Source organism: Sturnus vulgaris, chromosome 11 (genome assembly GCF_052056855.1).
Source record: "Sturnus vulgaris isolate bStuVul1 chromosome 11, bStuVul1.hap1, whole genome shotgun sequence".
NCBI lineage: Eukaryota > Metazoa > Chordata > Aves > Passeriformes > Sturnidae > Sturnus > Sturnus vulgaris.
Window position 1 is genome coordinate 8,621,555 of NC_142253.1, and position 20,407 is coordinate 8,641,961.

The 20,407-nt window shown below is 51.3% G+C and overlaps 2 protein-coding genes across 5 annotated transcripts in view; both read left to right on the forward strand.

Annotated features, from left to right (window-relative positions):
- Window positions 1-923: 923 nt before the first annotated feature.
- On the forward strand, window positions 924-11,507 carry FAM3D (FAM3 metabolism regulating signaling molecule D). 4 transcript variants are annotated; one of them, XM_088171353.1, is made up of 11 exons: window positions 924-1,063; window positions 6,204-6,277; window positions 7,008-7,070; window positions 7,816-7,923; window positions 8,236-8,256; window positions 8,696-8,819; window positions 9,069-9,127; window positions 9,494-9,544; window positions 10,524-10,608; window positions 10,751-10,877; window positions 11,084-11,507. In XM_088171353.1, exons 3-11 carry the CDS (start codon window positions 7,058-7,060, stop codon window positions 11,171-11,173), a joined length of 678 nt encoding a protein of 225 aa, XP_088027479.1. In that variant the 5' UTR covers window positions 924-1,063; window positions 6,204-6,277; window positions 7,008-7,057; the 3' UTR covers window positions 11,174-11,507. The 4 variants fall into 4 exon arrangements, with proteins under 4 accessions (XP_088027479.1, XP_014728403.2, XP_088027478.1 ...); XM_014872917.2 differs by having other exon boundaries at window positions 926-1,063; window positions 6,189-6,277; XM_088171352.1 differs by lacking the exon at window positions 924-1,063 and having other exon boundaries at window positions 6,153-6,277.
- A 3,259-nt stretch (window positions 11,508-14,766) lies between these two features.
- Window positions 14,767-20,407, forward strand: part of FAM107A (family with sequence similarity 107 member A) — a 28,383-nt gene continuing 22,742 nt past the window's right edge. The window contains exon 1 of the mRNA XM_088171355.1: window positions 14,767-15,067. Within this exon, the coding sequence (XP_088027481.1) occupies window positions 15,044-15,067 (24 nt within the window). The 5' untranslated portion in view covers window positions 14,767-15,043. The remainder of the gene's footprint in view (window positions 15,068-20,407) is intronic.

A 20,407-nucleotide genomic window follows, 5' to 3' on the forward strand; every position in this document is an offset into this window, starting at 1 on the left:
GGATAACGCTTAAACAGGAGCACTACTTGCATGGACCAACCAGCAACAGGACGTTGAGCCTTGGTGTGCCCAGACCCCTTCCCACAGGCATCTTTGCAACACCTGCACCAAGAGCCAGGGCTTCTGGTGTCCCTGCAACAACCCAGGGTGAAATGAGCTGTGGCCCAGATATTACAGAACACACCAAGCACCCACCTGCATCTTGAGGTAGCTGGCAGCAAAAGGAGCAACCTTTGGGCTGCAAAGTCAGAGGGATTTAGGGATTGAGGAGAAGGGGGAAGGGGAAGACATTTTCTTTTAGAAGAAGGGAGGGATTTGTGTTAAATGTCCTTTTTTCAGCAGTAAAAAAGTCTCTGAAAGGAAGGGCAGTGACTGGAAACCTGCAGGGTTGAAAGAGAAGCTAATTCCCTCAGACAGGCATAATTGCTGCAATTCAGAATGGTAAAAATGTGAAATTAGGAATAATCAATGGCTGTTTATGATCTGTGTCTATACTGTGAATTCAGCTAATATGGAGTAATTACACCGCACTAATTCCTAGTATTTGTCATCCTTCGGTTGCAGAGGAGTCCTGCAAAACAATAAAAGCAGATTGGCTGTGCTGAGCCCACAGACCAGGGGCTTAGCACCGCACGAGCTAATTTCTCGTTTAATAGTAAAAGCAGCTCTGACTTCCTTTGTTTATTTTTCTCTCCAGCAGCAGAGCCGGCGGTGCGCGGGGCTCGGCGGGCGGGGGATGCGCTGCACAACAGCATCCCCAGCAGCCGGCACACAGAGCTGCGGGGAACCCACCGCACCCCAATCCCTGCCGGCCAAACAGCACCTGCCTCTTCCTGGAACTGCCTCCTCACTTTTCTGTCCAATATTGTTATATCAGCCCTCCTACAGAACTTTGTCCTCACGCAATCCCTCCCATCCGGCGCTAGGTAACTGCCCGCGTCTCACCCGGATGCTCAGTTACCGTGAAACCTTCGGGATGTGCCATCGCTCTGCTGGCATGATTCACTCTTTGGCCAGTGGAACAGTGCTGACTACTGACCTCTGCAAAAGTGGGAGAGGAGAGGTGAGTACAGGAGCGGGATTGTTTAGTGGCGGGTGACTAATCCCCCGTAGCAGCACAGGTGGGACGTGCGGGCTGCAGGGACAGCCCTCGCCCTCCTTCATCCTTCGCATGTGGCATGCGGGCAGTGCAGGTGGTGTTTAACACAAGACAAACACATAAGTTACAGATCGTTTCTTTTCAGAGGAGTTACACTTAACATCTGCAGTAGTTTGGCAGGAGCAATCTGAAGCCACACGTCCACTGTGCTTATCAGTGGCCAAACCTTTCCTAAGAGAATTTGTCATCAGTTTATCACAGTGAGCACACTCCCAGGTTTTTTATATTTTTAAATCTAAATAATAGATTTTAAAATATTTCAATTTTTTATTTCCTCTTTTTTTATATCATGCAGAACCCCCTGGGGGAACCTGCGAATGAGACTTGATGCAATTTAATTGCACTGCACCAGTTAATTATTTGCTGAATCAAAACTAAGCTGGTGCCCTACTCCCAGCACTTGGCACATTCCCTAATGTTAGGTGGGACTTAAAAGTCCATTTTTGCTGTGTGCTACAGGCAAAACCTGGACTACCACAGGATGCAAAGACAGGACACGACGGCTCCCCATACTAGTGTGTGCCACAAGGAAAACCCACAGTTCCCCATCCTTTCCTGTGATTTCAGGAAAACGTCTTGGATGAAATGTTCAGCTCTAGAGAGCAGAAGCATTTCACACAAGATTTCCTTGTTGGAGGCTCCTAGCCCTGCTGATGGTTTTTGCTCATTTCCTCTGCAAGCACCAGAAATGCCTCCATCTCCATAGAGGACTCGGCCTCAGGTCCCTTGAAACAGGAGGCAAAGCTCGTCATGCAACAGGCCTCCCCCAGGGTGTTACAATCCCCATGCCATGCCTCCTGCAGGGACAGGAAGCAGGGGGACAGCAGGGACGAGAGCTGTGGCACTCCAGGGCTTGGGGCATTTTGTTATTGAGCCGAGCCGGTTATTGCCAGCAGCTAAACAAACTAATAGGAAGGATATTTCCCCAGAGAGAGAGAGGGGTTTTGATTTAGACTGTGCTGTTTAAGCTCAGACTCTCACCACAGCTAAAATTTCCTTCTGAGGGCAATAATTATCCCAGTACAGAGTCCAGGCATGTGTTTGCTTTTCTGCTCCCTGTTTGGAAGGGTTTGGCTTAGAGGCTGTGATTTCCCTTGGTGTTCAGTGCTTCCTGCACCTTTTGCCCAGCACTGAGCACCAGAGCTGGGGGGAAGCAAAGAAAAGCTCAGTGCACAGCTTTATACAGAGATCACCCTCAGGTATTAAACTAATTATCAGGAAGCAGCATTGGTCCCACAGGGGCTCTGCTCTGTGCAGCTGCAGTCCCAAAGGCAGAGCTGTTGCTGCCAGCCCCATGTCTCCTTCACTGGTTCTTGGATTAAAATGACTTTAAAAGCTCCACGAGAAACCGTTTGGTTCTTCTAAGTGGTAAGAATGGAAAACAAAAAGGAAAGATGAAATGGCAACACTTTTGCTGCCAGATAAATGAGGTTCAACTTTGGAAAAAATAGAGAGCCCTTAGTGCTAACTTCAGGAGTAATTTCTTCCTTCACATCCATAATAATAACAATGATAAATGATTAAAATGAAAACAGCCTAAATCTATACCTTGAGTTAACTCAGGACTCCTTTTGAATTCAGGACTGTTGATGGATAAATAAATGATTATTAGGAAAAGCAACCTCCAGCTTCCTGTAAATGAGAGGCAGAGAAGCAGGGCTCAAGGCCAGCCCACACACATGCAGTACAGCTTGGGGGAAATCCTGACGGATCAGGTTATTCTGGTCTTACCCCACTTTGGGGAACACCACTCCTGGCTTCATGCCCACCTGTCCCCATTGCAGCACCCCTGCCAGCCCAACGTGCTGGTTTGATGAAAGAGAAGAAAGGCAGAAAGCCTTTCCAGCAGAAAGACTGGTGCCACCCTGGGAGAGGTTTGCCCCGCACCAGGCACGGAGATAAGGCTTGGGGAGATGCCACGGTCACAGAGGGCTGGGCAGGCTGGGCAGGTGGCACATGGCCGGAGGCACATGGAGCCTCAGCTGCCCGGGATGCCCCAGAGCCGGCACAGCCCGCGGAGAGGAACGGCCCGGCCGGGACACTGAGCGGTACGTGGGCGAAATGCCTTTTCTACAGCATGACTGAAATAATGTCTTCCTGCTGCACTTTTCCTTTGACTTACTGGCAGGGTAGGGCGTTGCATGGGGAAGGTTTTAGTTGTTTTTCCTTCTCGTAAGCTGGAGGTGAAGGGGAAGCTGGCATCCTTTCCGTGGGGTGCAGCTGTGCTGGTACCAGGGGCTGACCTGATGAACTCCCTGTGCCAACGGGGAGCTGGGATGTGCTGGAGTCAGCTCTGTGATGTGGGCGCCAGATCATCGTGGCTATGGATGAATTTGCAGGGTGTTCACTGTGCAGAGTGTGGGGATTGTCCAAGGTCAAGCTGCTGCTCAGGGTATCGTCTGTTTTCTCTTGCACTGCTGAAAGAGTTGGTGTAGGGATCAGGTCTTGCTGCCCACACAGTGCCAGTAGGGACAGAATTACTTCCTTTAAAAAACTGATGGCATCATCGGGAGTTTTGAGAAACCAGACTAGATAGGAGGGTAGGAGGACACAAAGTACCAAGTGCTTTCTGGTAGAAAGCAGCAAAACACTGGTCAACACCCCGGATAACTGTGGGCCTGACCCAGGGCCAGTTTTGCCATAAGATGCCTTCTCCAGCCATTTGGTGGATGCAGAAGCTGGCCAAGCATTTTTATTAGCAAGGATTTATAAGCTCTCTAGCAAACAGCACATCCTATTGAGCAACTCAGCAAAGTTTAGTCAGGCTGATTCCTTTTGAGACTGAAAATGTCACTGTAGCATCCTCCATTCTCCTGTGGTGATAAACCTTGAACATAGGGTGGGTGTGCACCCACCCTGCCAGTCCCTCCTCTGCACCCCTGTATTCAGTTGTGCAAGAAAACCCTGGCTTTTGGACGGGTGACTCAGTGGCTGTGGGCATCTGGCAGTCACCTTTTTTTGGAGTCATATCCCTACTCTTCACCAAAATAGTTTTATTCACAGTCAGGGACCTAATGGTTGAGAGAGGGACATGTGGGGCTCAAAAGCAGAAAAAAAGAAAAAATAAAAAAAGGGGCGAAAAAGGCAGAAGTTTGTGGGGAAGAGAAGTAAAGTTTTCCTGCAGCACTGAGGGAGAACAGGAACATTCAGCTGGTGCATCCTGGAAAGGCTCCCTGGGAAGGCAGGGATCTGCCTGTTCCTCCCAGCAGCAGTGACTCAGCTCCGCCAAGCGGCACTTCAGGCCAGAGCAGGCTTGAGTGGAGCTTTCGCTTTGCAGCACCATGAGCCTCTTCAGCAATATTTGTCCAAGAACTTTCTTGTTCCTGGAATGTTTTTTTAAGCAAGTAAGTTTCAGGTTTATTAGACAAATAACTCTGTTTAACACCTGCCACAATTCCGTCTTTTCTCCCTCTCCTGCCAGCAGTTCTCTGGCAGATGCCAGAGCACAGGTGCCTTTTATTCTGGCACAACCCTAAGAAGAAAAAAAAAAATTATCAATGCAAACAATTAAAAAATAATATAATAGAAATCCCAGGACAGGGCCTCCCTCCTGTAATGCAATCAGGTTCCAGGAATTTCACCACCCAGCGACTTCACCAAATAAATTTTATCTGGGATTAAGATTACGATAAATAGCCAAAGAAATATATGACTTCCCTAAAGCACTGGCATTTATCGGTTTATTTTTCCATTTCTCTTCCTCTGCGATTAAGTCAATATGTGCAAAGAAAAACACAACTTTGGTGAAGGGGAGGACTGTACAACATGCCCCAGTGAGGCCAATGTTCACTGTAGAACTGGGGACCAAACAGGGAAGGTTTTGCAAACCCAGTGGAGTTTTGCTCCACTCACTGTGTTCAAATCACACCCCAGGTCTGAATCCTCACCAGATCCTGGCTCTGCTCATGGCACTTGTGGGGAAGACAAGCTCCCAAAGCAAACCAATACCAATGTTGAAGTCTTCACAACTTGCCAGGGGGGATTGTGAGAACTGGCCCCATTTTCCAACCCCATCATCAGATCAGGCACTGGGATGGGGAGCCAGAAATGGGAAGAGGGTCCCTGTGTTTATAAACTTCATGCTGAAAGGAGCAAAAGGGAAGAGCCTCGTTCTGCCCCTTCAGATCCAGCCACAGGCAACGTTTGTCCTCTGAAACCTTTAAACTCTCCTTTTTCAGGTCTGTGTCTCTTACACCAGCTCAGTGAAACGGACTTGCTCATGCCAGCTCTGACACAAGCTTTAAAATCCATTTCAGAGTAACTGTGCTGAGGGTTGGGGTGTGGGGAAGGGCTTCAGGCATCACAGACCCCCTGCCACCTCCCGTGGGGACAGATTCCTGCTCACAGCCAACCTTCCTCTGGGAGGAATAACTGCAGAGAGGGGGGAGATGCTGCTGGGAAGCCCATGTGCTCAGCTGATACACAATCAAAACCACATTGTCTCAGTACATGAGGGGACACAAATACCTCCCAAGGCTTCCCCCAAAATGTAGATGGGCCAGTCTCCCAGGGGAATCTGGTTGCTCCGTGCTGGAGCAGCTTTGGCACACTGTCCTTGCTGCAGTGTCACAGCAGGTGTGGGGACAGCACAGGTGGGGAGAAGTGCCAGGCTCCAGAAACATCAGCTGAAACATCACTGCCTGGGCTGCCTAAAAACCCCAGAGAGGGATGCTGCAACCCAGCCCCAGCTGTAGGGGAAGCCACGGGGAGCATCTGATCTCCTCAGGGCACTGAGGGTTCCACAGGTCCATCCATCCCAGGGCCCAAGGCTGCTCCACGGCCACAGTCAATGACACAGCGAGCCCTGAGAGGGGACCCAGAGCAGGGCTGGGCAGGAGGAAAAGCCTTTCTCTCCTTCCTCATGACGCAGCAGCCTGAAATCAACATTCAGCCCAGCCCTGCTACAGCCCGCTGCTCCTTATTTACCCTTCAAACAGGAAAAGCAACTCTCAGCACAGCTCGTTTACAAATCTTCTGTCAAACATTACTAAAGGGCTGGTTTAGTTAACATCACCTCATTAACTCTCAGCACCCATCTCACAAGTGACAGCTCTCCAGAGGGCTCCAGCGTGGTGTCCAGGACAGAGGCTCAACTGGCTGCAGCCCCGAATCTCAAAGGTAGGAGTGGTCCCAGCCCCTGGGGAGCCCCGGGTGTGGGGTGGCAGTGCCTGTCCCATCGGTCAGGATGGCAGCAGGACAGAGGGCAGCAGATGGACTCTTCTGGGTAGGAAATAGTTCATGCTCCAAATTACAACCACACCCTGTCCACAGGGTGGAAGACACTTCAGGATTTGGCCAGGTGGAAAAATTTCTGGTTTTAAGTCAGGTGTCCACAAAGCTGGCTGCTCTCCTCAGCACAGTGGTGCTGCCCTTCTTCCCTTCTCCTTTGAATTTTAGCTTGTTCCCAGAGATTCCCCTGACTGGGCAAGGCCAGATCACAGCTTGTCCTCAGACAGCATTTTGCATTGCCTAATATTTGAAATCTACTTTGCATTGTCCCAGAAGAAATTACATCACAGTTGTGATTCAGTGTGCACCTCATTGCTACCAGCAGAACAGAAAAGGCTGGTCCATTTTCGAGAACAGGGCATGAACCAGGAGCACATGGAGCAGCACATGATGGGGAGGGTTCTGAGGTTTAGAAGGAAGCAAGTTCCGTCAGTGCCGCCGGCTCCAGGACTTAATCAGGGTGGGACCAAGCAATTCCGCCTGACAAGAATTTGCGTATCCTTAATGACGTCTTCGCTATTGCAAATGTAACTAAAGATAGCAATTATCCTCTCACCTAGAATCTGCCTGGCTTTGGTGGGTTACTGGCACTCTTTAAGGTATTCCCTTCTTTCCTTAGGGTGACCTGTGGCTGTCAGTCGTTCCCAGCTGTGCTCTCTGCCCACCACCATGCGGGTAGCAGGTAAGGAGGAGCACATATTTACTCTTCTCTGTCTGTTTTTCTATGGTTCTTTATGCCCCCTTCTCATTTACGTAATGCCTTCCAAGCCCAGAAACCCTGCCCTTCCCCTGCCAGGAACATGGGAAAGCGCCTTTGTATAAGCATCAGGTTTTTACAAGATTTGTGTAGATTTCAGCCTGTTGTATTTTTCCCAGTGAAACCTTCTGTGACTCGGAAGAGATGGCTATTGAGACACTCCTGGTTCCATAAGAGCCATTCAGCGGCAATAAAAGTACATTTTTCTGCTCTCTTTCCATGCAGGACTGGAACGTTTTGCTCTGATGAGCGCTGCTTTAAAGCCAAATGCCAATCACAGTTGTATCAGCAGCTGCTCGGCTGTAGCTAGTGACTAATTGGGGGATAGCAGCCTTCCCAGCACTGGGAACATAAGAAATATTTGGATTTACATAGCTTTCTGAGTAATTATCAGATTTACTTTAACACAGAGAGAAATCTGAATAGTATCTCCCAGCAGAGCAGTAATGCCTATCTGAGCATCACCACATACTCTGGAGATGGTAATTAAGAGATCAGAATCCATTTGGACAGTGAGGGGTTGTTAGCTGCCTTCCCATACCTGCAAGCCAAGCACTGGCTGTCACTCTGTGCCTGGTAACCTTGGGACACACGGATCAAATCCCAAGAAACCAGAGGGATGATCCAGTGCCTGCCCCGCGCTGCAGCTGCTCCTCTCTCACCCCTGCAGCTGTGATCCGCTACACGGTGCTGCTCATCACCCTGCTGGGCACGTGGTTCATCCTGCAGACCTACTTCCACCACAGCTGGAAATCCATCAGCCTGCGGAGCTGGCTTGGTGAGCACCAGCAGGCTCCAGAGGGATAGGAGGGAGGGTGCCAGAGTTCCATCGTGAGCCAGCCTCAGATGTAGTTCTATCAGTTGCCCTGACCACTTGTATTTGCAGTCTCTGGATGAAGTTTAGCCACCAGCTCTGACCACTAGGGCGGGGAGGGGACAGTGTGGTGGGAAGCTGCACTGGGGTGGGTCCAGGGATGCCTGCAAACATGGGAAGCAGTTTTAGAGAGCTGGTGCCTAAGCAGCTGCTCCTGGCTTGGGGAAGAGCCAGCAGCACTTCAGGGTGTCTAATCCTCCTGCTTGATACCCACAGGTGCCACGAACAAGCCCAGCAGTGAGTATCGCTCTTGACTTCATCACACAACTCCCCTCCAGGGTTCAGGGGGATGGTGGAAGCGTGAGATCTCCTTCAAGGGCCCTTCCTGAGGCAAAAAATCCCCCTCTCCCAAGCACAGGAGATTTTGTTACTGCACACAGCAATGGGATCTTTGGTGGCTCCCTGCCTTGCCCAAGAATGGGGAAGCTCCAAATGCTCCTGGCACACACCCTGTCACACCCGGAGAAGCACCTGGCCTTGGCACCATAAACCTCAAACAAGAAGCTGGTCCCAGCCCCTGGACAATCCTCTTTCATGCAAGAAGTTGGTCTGGGTGTTGCCCCCTTAGTGGGCGACTCTATCCTGGGGCCAGCCCCTCTCAGCCCTGAGGGACACGGCCAGTGTCTCCCCATGGGGACAAAGCCATGACTTTCAGCTCCACTCCTCCCTCCCTCAGGTGAGAAGCTGCCCCGGCACAAGTGTGGGAACCAGAAGAGCTGCCCCCAGAATTATTTTGCCTTCAAGATCATCAGTGGTGCTGCAAATGTGGTGGGACCCTCGATCTGCTTTGAAGACTTGGTGTAAGCAGCATATGGCAGGGACAAGGCAACTGTGGCTAGCCTGGCCTTCAAGAGGGCAAGTTTGGCCTCTGCCAAGCACATCAATGGCCATCACAGTGTATTTGTGGTTAAAACATTTTAAAATGGATTTCTTTGCTACCACTTCTGGTTGTTTTGCCATCTACAGCCACTTCACCCTACCAGTTTCACTGGCGTCAGCATTTCCAGGGCATCCTTGCACTCACTGGTGCTCTCTGCTTTCCTTTCCAGCCTCATGAGCAACGTGAAAAACAACATTGGCAGAGGCCTGAACATTGCACTGGTGAATGGTGAGTCGGACAGGTACTGACCCCCTTCTCCCCACTGCCAGGGGTCCTTCCTTTCCCAGGAAAGCACAGGCCACTGGAGACCCCATCCCAGGCACTGTGGGTGAGCCAAAAGCACATCCAGGTGGTGTTGCATGGGGAGCCACAATTATGGTTACAAGCACTGTGAGGGAGAAGGGAACAAACCCACCTGGGTCGTGCACAACCAGCTCCACAAACTCCTCCCAAGCAGCACAGTCACCATCACAGCAGTTACAACACACTGGGGGAAGACCAAAACATTTTTCAAGGAGCCCCAGGCTCATGGCCAGGCAAAGCCCAGAGCCACCCCAAGCTCACTGTGCTCTGTTTTCAATTTTAACCTTTCAGGAACAACTGGGCAGCTCCTGAAAACCGATGCCTTCGACATGTACTCTGGAGGTAAGCACAGTCACTCTGCTGCTTGGTGGTTCCCAGCCAGGGCTCACACCAGCACTGCTGGCTGCTGGCTACTTCAGCTGCTTCCCTGTCATGTATTTAATGATAAAGTCAAGTGGACTTTGACCAGACTTGCCAGCCTGGGTGGTAAAAGCCCACCTTTCAGTGAGGCCTGGAGTCCTCACAATGCTTCTACATCCAAGATTGGCTTCTCGCTCCTGTAATAGCCTGGAAAACATGATTTCACTAATCTGAATAAACCAAGGCACTTGAGACTTGAGAAAGGTACTGTCTGAGATCAGGTAGTTACACTAATCCTGATACTTTGCAACCTGTAACTCAGTTTTTGAATACTGGTGGTGACTGAGCAGCAGCTCATTCCACTGCCTTTCACAGCAGGATAAATGAAGAGGCTCAAGGAGACATGGCCTCCTCAGTCACTCCTTGGGTTTGCAACCTGCTTCTGGGAACTCTGGAGTTTTAAGGAGAGCCACCAATACAATGAGATTCCCAGCCAAGTTTGCGAGCAAGATGCTCGGTGGGAAGAAGGCAGCAGTCAGCTCATGTGCCACTAGATGGGGCATTGGATCCAAGCATCCCACAGATGCGGGATGAGGAACAATTCCCCGGTACAGCCAGAGGCATGATGGCAGGGAAGGCGGCTCTGTGGCTCAGCAGGTTCATTTCTTACATTGGGAAGTAAATTTGCACAGCTAGATTTCAGATTTAACAAGCAAAGTTTAGGGGGAATTTCCACCCTGCAGTTGTACCAAAAGGAGGAAATCAGTCCTGTGCACTGCAGGAGAGCCCAGTTGGGAACACAGGATGGGGAATGCATCATTTGGGAGACCACCATTCCCCCAAATCCTGGCTAGCAGCAGCACAGTCAGGTTATTTCCCACCAGCTCACAGGAGGCTCCCCCACCTCCCATGCAGAGTTGCCTACTAAACTTTTTCTCTCCCTGGTACTCTTTTCTCCTAGACATTACCAAGCTGCAAACCTTCCTCCAAGGAATCAAGCGTGGCACCCTTGTGCTGGTAGCAAGCTTCGACGATCCTGCCACAAAGTGAGTTTGCCCATGGAAACAACACCAGGCTCCCCAAAAACACACAGCTGGGGGAGCTGGACATGCTGCTGCCACCAACAGAGAGGGTGAAAGAGGGGACATCCACCCGGCAGCACACTGACACCTTCTTACCCTCTTTCAGGATGAATGACGAAGTACGGGCATATTTCACAGAGCTGGGCAGCAGCGACGTGGGCAAGCTGGGATTCCGGGACAACTGGGTCTTCCTGGGAGCCAAAGGGCTGATGAACAAGAGCCCCTTTGAAAAGGTACATGGCCCTCCCCTGCCATGAGCTCTGCAGGCTCCATCCTCTTCATGGCACCCCCAGAGCTACACCTTGCCCACCTTGTCTGCAGAAGACAAGGACCAGTGGCATGATCCCCCAGGCCAAACCCAACTACAACTTTTGCCACATTGAAAACTTTGACTGTTCCAACCTCCTCATTCATCTCCTCTCTCTCTTTTTTCCTGCAGCACATCAGAAATGATAAAGATACAAATAAATACGATGGCTGGCCTGAGCTGTTGGAGATGGAGGGCTGTGCCCCCAGGAAGATGGACTAGCATCAAATTCCAGCCTGCCATGGAGGGCAGCTTCACCAGTCACACAGGGACACCAGCCCCACCATGAGGACTCCAGCCTCTCCACTGCCAGGTCACAGAGTCCAGCAGCAGCTACCTGCTCACAGGAACTGGCTGTTTCACAGCAGGAGCTGTGCAGGGCTTGGAGAAGAGCTGTCCAAGTGCCTGCAGAGCCTGAGCAGATACTTGGCCAGGCTGTAGCCAAGCCATCCTTGTCTGTGGGTCAATTTTGGGTATTGTATTTTTCTATCTTTAAACTTAAAACTTTGTAGAAGGTTTTGTAAATTTCTTAAATGAGATTTCTAATTATAAAACACTACCTTCTCTCTTCTATTTTCAAGTATAATCAACACTTTCCCCACAGGCACAGCATGCCAGGTCCTCTGCCACCAGTCGAGCATCACCATCACCCATCCCACAGCCCTGCACACAGGAGATCCCCCTGCCCACATGGCACAGGGTAAAGTCATCCCTGAGGATGCTCAGACTTTGGTTGTTTCCCCCTTGGAGCTCTTGCCAATGTCCTGCAGTCTCCTACTGCCACAATAAGGCCAAAAGTCCACAGGGATAGCATGCAGCAATGTAGGTTGATATTTGCAGGCCAGAATATCATTCCTGGGTGTTACAAACTGGTTTAAACCCAGAAGAGCAAAGAAAACTAAAAGTCTCTGTGTATAAAATGGAAAGAACTTAGAAGGTTCAAAATATTCCCAGAAAAAGAGATAAAAAACAAACGAGATTAAATATTGATGCCCAAAAAATAGATAAATTTTTATTTAATAGAGGCAAAGAGAAAGAAAGTGAAAAGTAGGGGAAAGCTAGAAAATGCTAAAGTTACTTTTAAAAGAACAGGATAGGTCACCACCTCACTGTGCTACCTTTGTTGCTGCTGAGGCAGGATGGGGGAGTGGAACAAGTTTTGCCCTTTTTTTCCCTGCTGTTTGAAGCATTTTATCTGCCTTCCCGGATCTGTTGGGCTGGGATGCAGCAGCCCATCCTCCGGGATGCAGGCGCGGTGCCGGCCCCTGCGGCCAAACCTCCATCCACTCGCGGTGCTCTCACCACGGGACAGGGCAGGGTCGGGGTTCCACAGCTCACTGCGACTTCGGTCCAGGGGTGCAGGATGGGGGTTCTCCCCAAGAGGACAGCAGGCAGCAGGCGATGGTGTAGGTGGGGGAAAGGCAAAGGTCAAGGATCCTGCCCCTCCACATTTTGCACCGGTTTTGCCTTCCTTTTTATGGGCCTCTTAGGTAGGTGCTCATAGTCCATCTCACCCGTAATTTTCAGGTGTTCAAGAAGGATTATGGTAAGCAGATACAACGACAGAGCACTTTTTGAAGCCATTCTCTGTATTATCAGATTCTTACACTGCGTTAAATCCAAGCTAAATCCTCTGGGACACATCCCCATCAAAGGTCAGGATAATTCCAGGGACGTGCCAACCCTGCTTTGCCCTCAGGGATGGATGGATGGATGGATGGATGGATGGATGGATGGATGGATGGATGGATGGATGTGCAGGTTTCTTGGGCAGCTGAAGTTGTGCAGCACAACCAATAGGTGGGAGCCTTTAACCGGCAGAGCCAGAGCCAGCATCACTCCGGAGCGATTCAAGGCACCCGGGCTGGCACCCACTCGGGTCACCACACACTGGGAGCTGCACCCCAGCCTGAGGCCAGCCCACACTGCCAGGAGGGGAAAGATCCCTGCCCAAAGGTGGGGCAGGAAAGCCCCACAGTCCTCCTAGGGCAGTCCCTACGCTGCTGCCAAAACCAAGCAGGTCCTGGGGAGCATCTGCCTCTGCTCCTGTCCAGATGCATCAGCCAAGTCTGTTCCCACCCCCTCCCTGAGCCCCAGCACTGCTGGGACCGGATGAGCACGGGTGACTGCTGAGTTTATCTGTCATCAGAGACAGGGATGAATTTGCATCATGTACAGACTTTAATTTCCGATGATTTTATCTGTTTTTTCCCCATTCTTTGAAGCAGACAAGCAGTTTTGCAGAACGTGAGGATGGAGTGTTTGTCCTGGAGTATTTGGAGCTGCCTGGGATAACAGACTGTCCTGCACAGCCTTCTCTGCTTCCAACAACCCCTGCACATCTCCCAGCAGGCAGTTCACAGGGTTATCAGAGCCCTGAGGTCAGGCCAGGGGAGCAGAAGTGAGGAGCACGGGCAGGATAAGGACACAGCCTGTCCTGTGCTGGCCACCTGAATGATGAAACCCTGGATCCAAAGCTCAACACCACCAAACAAGGAAACATCCCCACACAAACTGTGTAACACCTGTAAGAACTTCCAAAGGCAGAACTGAAATGAAACCCTGAAACAGCCATCACAGAGGAATCCCCGAAGAGGTGTAGTATTTTATCCCAGCTTATCCTCCCATGCTCTTAGCACACACCTGATGGCACTGAGGGAAACCTCTGCCATAAATCGATCCCTAAATCTGCTGCAACAACAGCAGTTAATCCCAAGCGCTGAATCATCCCTACCCGTGGCAGCAGTGAGAAATAACACAACGAGCAGACACAACAGCCCTGCAGAGCTGCCAGCATAAATATGCCAACTATTTTAAGCCCCTCAAAGGATCTAGAGTCACTCATAAACCAAACTGAAAACAGCCCAAGAGCTGTAAAGGTGGCTCCACAGGGTAAACCAGAGCACAGCATCAACTACAGCCCCAAAAACAACCAGCTCCATTCAGCCACAGGAAACTCTTCCTACCCCTTCTCAGTCCACATTAGAAATCTGGTTTAAAGCCAAAATAAAGGAAATTTATGTTTCAGCACGCTACAGGCAGTTAAAACTAGCTCTGAATCCATCACAGAGCAGTTACTAAGGTACATCACTGTTTTCAAGAAATAGGGAGAGCTAAAAGTGCAACTCCTGTGCAGGGACCTTCAGTAGCTGCCAGTGTTTTGAAGAGCCATTCCTTCCAAAGTCACTGTGTCCTGATAAATAAATCAGAGTTTTTTAAAATATCCAGACACTGAGAGGCAGTGAATAAATATGGATTCATGAGTCAAATTGAACTTGCTAATTTCTTAAAAAGAATCTGAAAAGGACAGTGAGTGCAAGGACAGCAATCTCCAAATGAGATTTTTGCAGTGCTGTGGCATTTTGAAAGCTGTATTACTGCAGGGACAGGCACCTACCTGGCTGGTCTGCGCTGTGCTGCGTCCCCAGAGTCTTCACCAAACACAAGCCTGACCCACCCGGACACCCAGGATGCAGCTTCAGGTAACCTGGGCTCACCTGGGGTCACAGGAGGCACCGACGCTGCAGCAGCAAACAGGCAGCCCGGAGTGTTTGTGGGAGCAAAGTTTGCAAAATCCAGTGCTGCAACAGGAGCCAAGAGCCAAGGATGCAGACGAGCAGCAGAGGGATAATCTTCCTTTATTTTGGGGGGGGTCATTGGGCAAAGCACCAAAGGAGTATCTAGGAAAGATGCCACAGGCAAGGACCTGCGGGTGCCCGGCCGCAGCTGGGCGAATCCGCATCCTGTGACATCTTGCCCTGTCAAGTGCAATTACTGTAATCTTCCACAGCCTCTCAAAATACGGATCCCGGCTTAGAAACCGGGCATCCACAGCATGAAAGCTGCCTTTGTGCCCGGGCAGAGCCTGGGTGCGAGCCAGCCGTTAGGTGCATGAAGAAAATGAGTTCTCCACGTGCTGGAAGAAGGGAGGAAAAGCAAGCTTTCCCACCCGAGCCCGCCGCAGACGGGCTGGGTTTCACGCACGTCTCCCCGGAGCAGGCTCGGAGGGGCCGGGAGCAGCACGGCCGCCTGTCCCCCCGGCAGTGACCGCCGACAGCCCCGCGCACCGGAGCACAGCCCGCACCGCCGACCATGGGCGCGTCTCACGGGAAAAAGGTACCGGGGCTTTCCTCAGGGCTGGTGGTGAGATGGGATGGAGAAGGCACCGTCTCCTCACGTGGGGCCGGTGCTGCCCCACGCGTGCTAAGGCGGCTGATGGCAGCGAGGGATTAGAGGAAGGGACCCGCTCCTGGGTGTGGGTGCCACTTGTCAGGGCCGGATTAAGGAATTCCATCTAATGGGCTCAGCATCATCGGGGCTTTCAGGACAGCAAGGAGGGGATCAGAGCATTGCAAGCATTGCATTAGGACAGACAAAGTTTGGTTCTCTCGGGAGAAATGTCAGATTTGTTCTGAATGCATCCAGCAGCCTCTGGGATATCTCCTGTAGATGCAGTGCAGAGCAAGCCCTGAGTATTTCTTGGCCTGGGAATTGGTGCCAGCTCCCTCCCAGGACAAGGAGGAGCTGGGCCAGGTCCCACAGCACCAACGTGTATCCCCCTCCTCCAAATCCCCTGGCGATTTGGTCAAACTGCTCCAAATGGAAAGTTTTATGGAGTCAGAGCCCCGCAGAGATGGCTAGAGATGGTTGTGCTGAGGATGTTGTTGGATATCATTTTGCTTCTATAGCTGATGACATCAGTGCCTAGAGATGCATCATCCATGCTCAGTTCAATGCCTTGTCTGCATAAGGCTTCCATAGCTCATCTCCCAGCTCTAAGAGAAGCACACCTGTGCACCACACTAGGTCAATAACTTCCACTGGAATGGGGACAGCAGTGACCCTTTGCCCCAGCAGGGACCCTTCATGTTCAGCTGAACATGACTGTGGCTTTCAGAGGTGTGGGCACCAAGTGCCTTTCAGAATTTTGCAAACTTGCCAGACTTTCTTCCAAAACCAGAGCTAGACACTCTTTCAGGGCAAACATGTGCAGAAGCAATGCACTGGCCAGTGTGACCAACACACAGAAGGAAAATCAGAGCTGAAGTGGGACTGGTAAACATTATTCTACTTTTTTGGACTTCTGACAAGTGCCAGGTACAGGAGGTGCTGCTGCCAGCGAACCCAGTGCTGCTCCAGCACCCATCCCAGGTACCAAAGCCACACTGGCCTCAGCACAGACGGGAGCCATGGTTGTTCCCGTGGCTCAGGGCTACAACACACCCAGGAGGAGCCATGCTCTGCCCACAGCTAATCCCCAGGCCCCTGCTCACGTGGCCCTGACCTTCAGGCCCCGGCGCATTTGTAGAGGCATTACTGGAAGCAGGGAAATAAGCTGGTTAGGTCAGGCTTGGCTCAGTGCCACCCAGTTAAGCCCTGCTGCATACAAAGCAGCCCATGCCAGCCTCCTGACCACCAGACCAGACTGCTTTTGGACAGCTTTCCCCACTGTTCCCTGTCTCTGAAACACCACGATCCCACCACAGCCCAGCACTGAATGGCCTGGCTTTGAAACCCTGCCGGGAGCTCCAGCTCTCCAGCTTCTTGGCAGCTCCTAAAAGCTGAGACAGTTTTACTTTCATGGGTACCAAAAGGTCAGAGATGTCACTCCCATTTCAGCCTCCCAAATGTTGCCTGGGTTGACAAAAGCCTGTGCCACTGCCCAGCTGGCACCAAGCTGAGATGTCTGACTGGCAGCTCCTGGGTCGGTGCTTTTCCCTTAGGCTGATGATGATGGGAGATGAAAACAAGACAACTCTTTCTGCTGCCTTTTTAGGGTGGGTGTGAATAGCAGGATCCAGCTCTCCTGATGAGCAGGATGAGTCCAGATGGCAGGCAGGAAAGCTCCTCTTCCCCCAGCCCTTGCAGAACCAGGGCTCAGGGACGTGAGGCACAGCTCAGGGCCCAGGGACCAGCCAGGTCTGAACCCATCTATCAGCAACAGCCCAGAGAGGACCCACAGGGAGCACAGAGCAGGGCTCGGCACCCCTCACCAGCACAGCCTGCATTAGCAGTCTCAGCTGCACCTCTTTTAAGCTTAGTCCAGAACAGCTCTCCAAGGGGATTACAGTAGTAGATTGTGGAGTGCAAGGCAATCCCCAGCTCCACAACAAAAGGGGCCGGAAAGGCTGCCAGCATGGCTCCAAGGACATTTTTACTTTAAAAGGCTGCATCTTGTCCCAAAAAACCTGTTCTCATATCACCAGTGTTCTGTGGGCCCAAGCCAACAGCAGGGTTCCAGCAAGACAGACTTTTGCTGGGGTGCCCTTCTCTTGAAGGGAAGGCAAGGACTTTGCCACAGGCTAGTTCATGGATGCTGCAGAGCTGGTGCTGATTCTCTGATGAGCTGGTGATGGTTCCCTGCTGATTCCTCTGCTCTGCAGGGCTTCAGCCCCAGTGGTGTGGCTGACATCCCTCAGCAAACATCCTTCAAATAATCTGCAAGCACAGCCTCACCAGCAACAGCTCCCCAGGGTGCCAGGGCAGATGCTCCAGACCCTCTGGCAGTGGAGGAGGTTGTTCCCAGGCACCTGCACCTCTCCACTCGTTTTCTCAAGGCAGAGTTTGCATAGTGGCTGTTTCCCCAGGGAAAGTTTTCTGTCCCCAAATTCCCAAGAGTGTCAGTTTACACTAATGTCAGATGAGCCTGGATTAGCCCTGCTGCTGAGCAGGGAGCTTTGCTCTGTGGCTGGTTTAGAACAACAAGAGGCAGCACGCCAGTGGCAGGGAGAGAGGCTCTGCTTGTTCAGGCAAACCACAGTACCTGGCTGCCTGTGCTGAAAACAGGCCTTTGAGAATGTCCTTCAAAACTCCTCCATCTGAGTGAGACAGGACAAGCATTTCTGGGAGCTGCTGGTGGGATTTCCCCACAAGCACAACTCACCCCACTAGTGAGGGACCCCACAGTATGGCCAGAGAAGTGTTTTAGCCTGTGCCACAGAATGACAAAGGGGTCTGAAACAGCCAGCACCTTGTGACACCCCAAGGAAGACCCATGGGCCATCAGCCCCTCTCACGTGGAGGAAATATTACTCCAAAGCAGTGAGCTGGGACACCTCTGCTCCATCCACAGAGCAGCAGGCACAGTGGGATTTTCCTGGCTCTCCCTGACAAGTATTTCAGAAAGCTGATAGCCAGCACCCTGCCAGCTCTTTGAAAGTGTCCCTGTGCCTGTGCAGCACAAAATCCCTCCAAGGGACCCTGCCTGCTCTGACCCTGCAGCCCCTTAGGCTGTCTCCCCTTATCAGCCAGGGCTGCTCCCTGTCAGCAAGAGGAGCTGTAGGTGCCAAAATCCCTGAGCAGAACGAGTCCCACCGACAGCCACAGAATGCCAATGGCTCTTTGGTGGCACTGGCCTCGGGAGCAAATCCAAAAACCAGATGGCAACCAGGAACCACAATGTTTCAGTGCCCTCGAGCATTGCACTTGTTGGGGAGAAGGGTTTGCATGTGCTGCCTGCAGCAAGCCTTGCTTAGAGGGGCAGGGATGAGAGCTACAGAGGCACACCAATAAAGTCCCAAAGTGCCTCAGGAGTGGGGACATTAGTGATAAAAAGCCCATTTCTGAGCAGATCTAACACACACCCAGAAAATAACAGCTCTGCATCATGAGGCAGTAAAATTCTCTAAGTCCTCTCATCTGTCTAACACAGCACAGTCCAGAATGGGGGAGATGGGAGCACAGATAGTCCCAAAACCTCCACAGAAGCCCTCTAAAGTGACTTTATCCTGCCTCTTGCCTTCCTCTTCTTCAACCCTTTAAGGTCCCACAGGTGGACTCATGGAGACTCTAAGTGGAGACAGTGCTCTGGGCTTTTGTAGCTTTTAAAGTGAATAACATGCTGTAGCATCCCAACCCTCGGAAGCCAAACTCATTACAATGGGGCTGATCTAGCTCCTAGAATGAGATCAAAGCTTTATTTCTCACTTCTCCATCCCAAGCTCCTAGACGTACCAGTAAACCAGCTCCAACACCTAACATAGCCCACTCCCTGCCCCCAAACAGACCGACATTCTGGTCCTGAGAGCTCAGATGGGCTCAGTGAGACAGGGAACTAATTTGGACCCAGCTAGCCCAGGCTGAAACTCTGCCTTCATGCATGACAAGTGGCACAAGGGTTTGATCCGTGGGTGAGAGTGCTGGGCAGGACACAGAGTGTGCTGCCAGCCCCTCCAGGGCAAGGGCAGAGGTTATCCAGCACTGGCTAATGCTGCCTGCAGCACTGGGGCTGCAAGGGAGTCATGGAGAAGGCTCAGACTGAAAGAAGGTGCACAATGTGCTCATGGAGAGACCAAGAACATCAATGCATGGGGAATGCTGCAGCTGCTGGCTCTGGGATGGCTCAGCAGTCCTCAAATAAAAATAGATTAAAGTAATTAAAGGCTTCGTTGGTTCCCTCTGCTCCTGGAGGGACTTAAGTGGCATCTGCTGCCTCCTCCTGAACCCTGGGATGCTAACAGGGATGCTTCGTGTCCTCCTTCACTGCCCCCTCCCTTTGCAGCCTGTGGTGGTATTTGCAGCCTGGCAGGTGACATCTCATCCCAGACAGCAGCCAAATCTCCTCCCTTTCAGCCCCTTCCTTTGGGGTCTCCTCTGCACAGGAGCCAGCTGGCACATGCTGCCCGCAGGGATCAGACCACCCCACTCTGACCATTTGCTACCAGCAGTGCCTGGGGCTGGTGGGGAATTTCTGCCCTTGCTTTTCACAAACTCCATTTTTCCAAGGTAAGGACCAATTCAAGTGACCCTGGGCAGGTAAAGAGCCCCACAAGGAGGTGTCATAAGAGCAAATTTCTGATGGCAGCCCTATCCTTGGCCCCTAACATATGGTCCCTAGTTGTGAAATGGAGTGATGAGAAATGGAGTGATGATGCCACTGCAGCCTGGCAGCTCTAGGACAGCATGACACTGTGCCAGAAATAAACATTGTCCCTATTAATCATGTGGCATAAGCCTCACTTTTCACAAAACAACATTCTTCAAGGCACTTTAGAGTATCTTAATGGTCTCTCTGCAACATGACAACAATTCACTCCAAAGCTGTTGGAGCCCTTTTGTGCCAGTGACTGATGTTCTTCCTGTGCAATCAGCAGCATCCTCAGAAATAGTGGAGCAGTCTTTCATATCAGCAGTGGTATCACATCTCCAGCACAGGGCAAGAATAAGCTCCTGAGACAGGTAAAAAATGGTTTATTCATTGTAGCAACTTAACTGCTGCTGACAACATTGAGGTGGGTGATATAGGTACTTCCAACAGTGAACAGGGCTACAATTTGGCTTTGCCCTGGTATGCAGAGCTGGTGTGTGCTCTGCACTTGGCAAGGGACCAGATTAAAAAGCACTGAACTGCAAGTGAGGATTTCCTTAGGGACCAAGGCAGAACAGCAGGTTCATCGGTGTGTGCACAACCCTGCTTTGTGCCAAGAGCCTCTTCGTGCCCTTCTCAGTGGGATGTCA

What these genes read in the sequence shown, in the direction of transcription:
- FAM3D (XM_088171353.1), top strand. An exon ending in CAGCCTGCGGAGCTGGCTTG is followed by an intron (nt 7,924 to 8,235) that starts GTGAGCACCAGC and finishes TGATACCCACAG; the next exon opens with GTGCCACGAACAAGCCCAGC. An exon ending in TGCCACGAACAAGCCCAGCA is followed by an intron (nt 8,257 to 8,695) that starts GTGAGTATCGCT and finishes TCCCTCCCTCAG; the next exon opens with GTGAGAAGCTGCCCCGGCAC.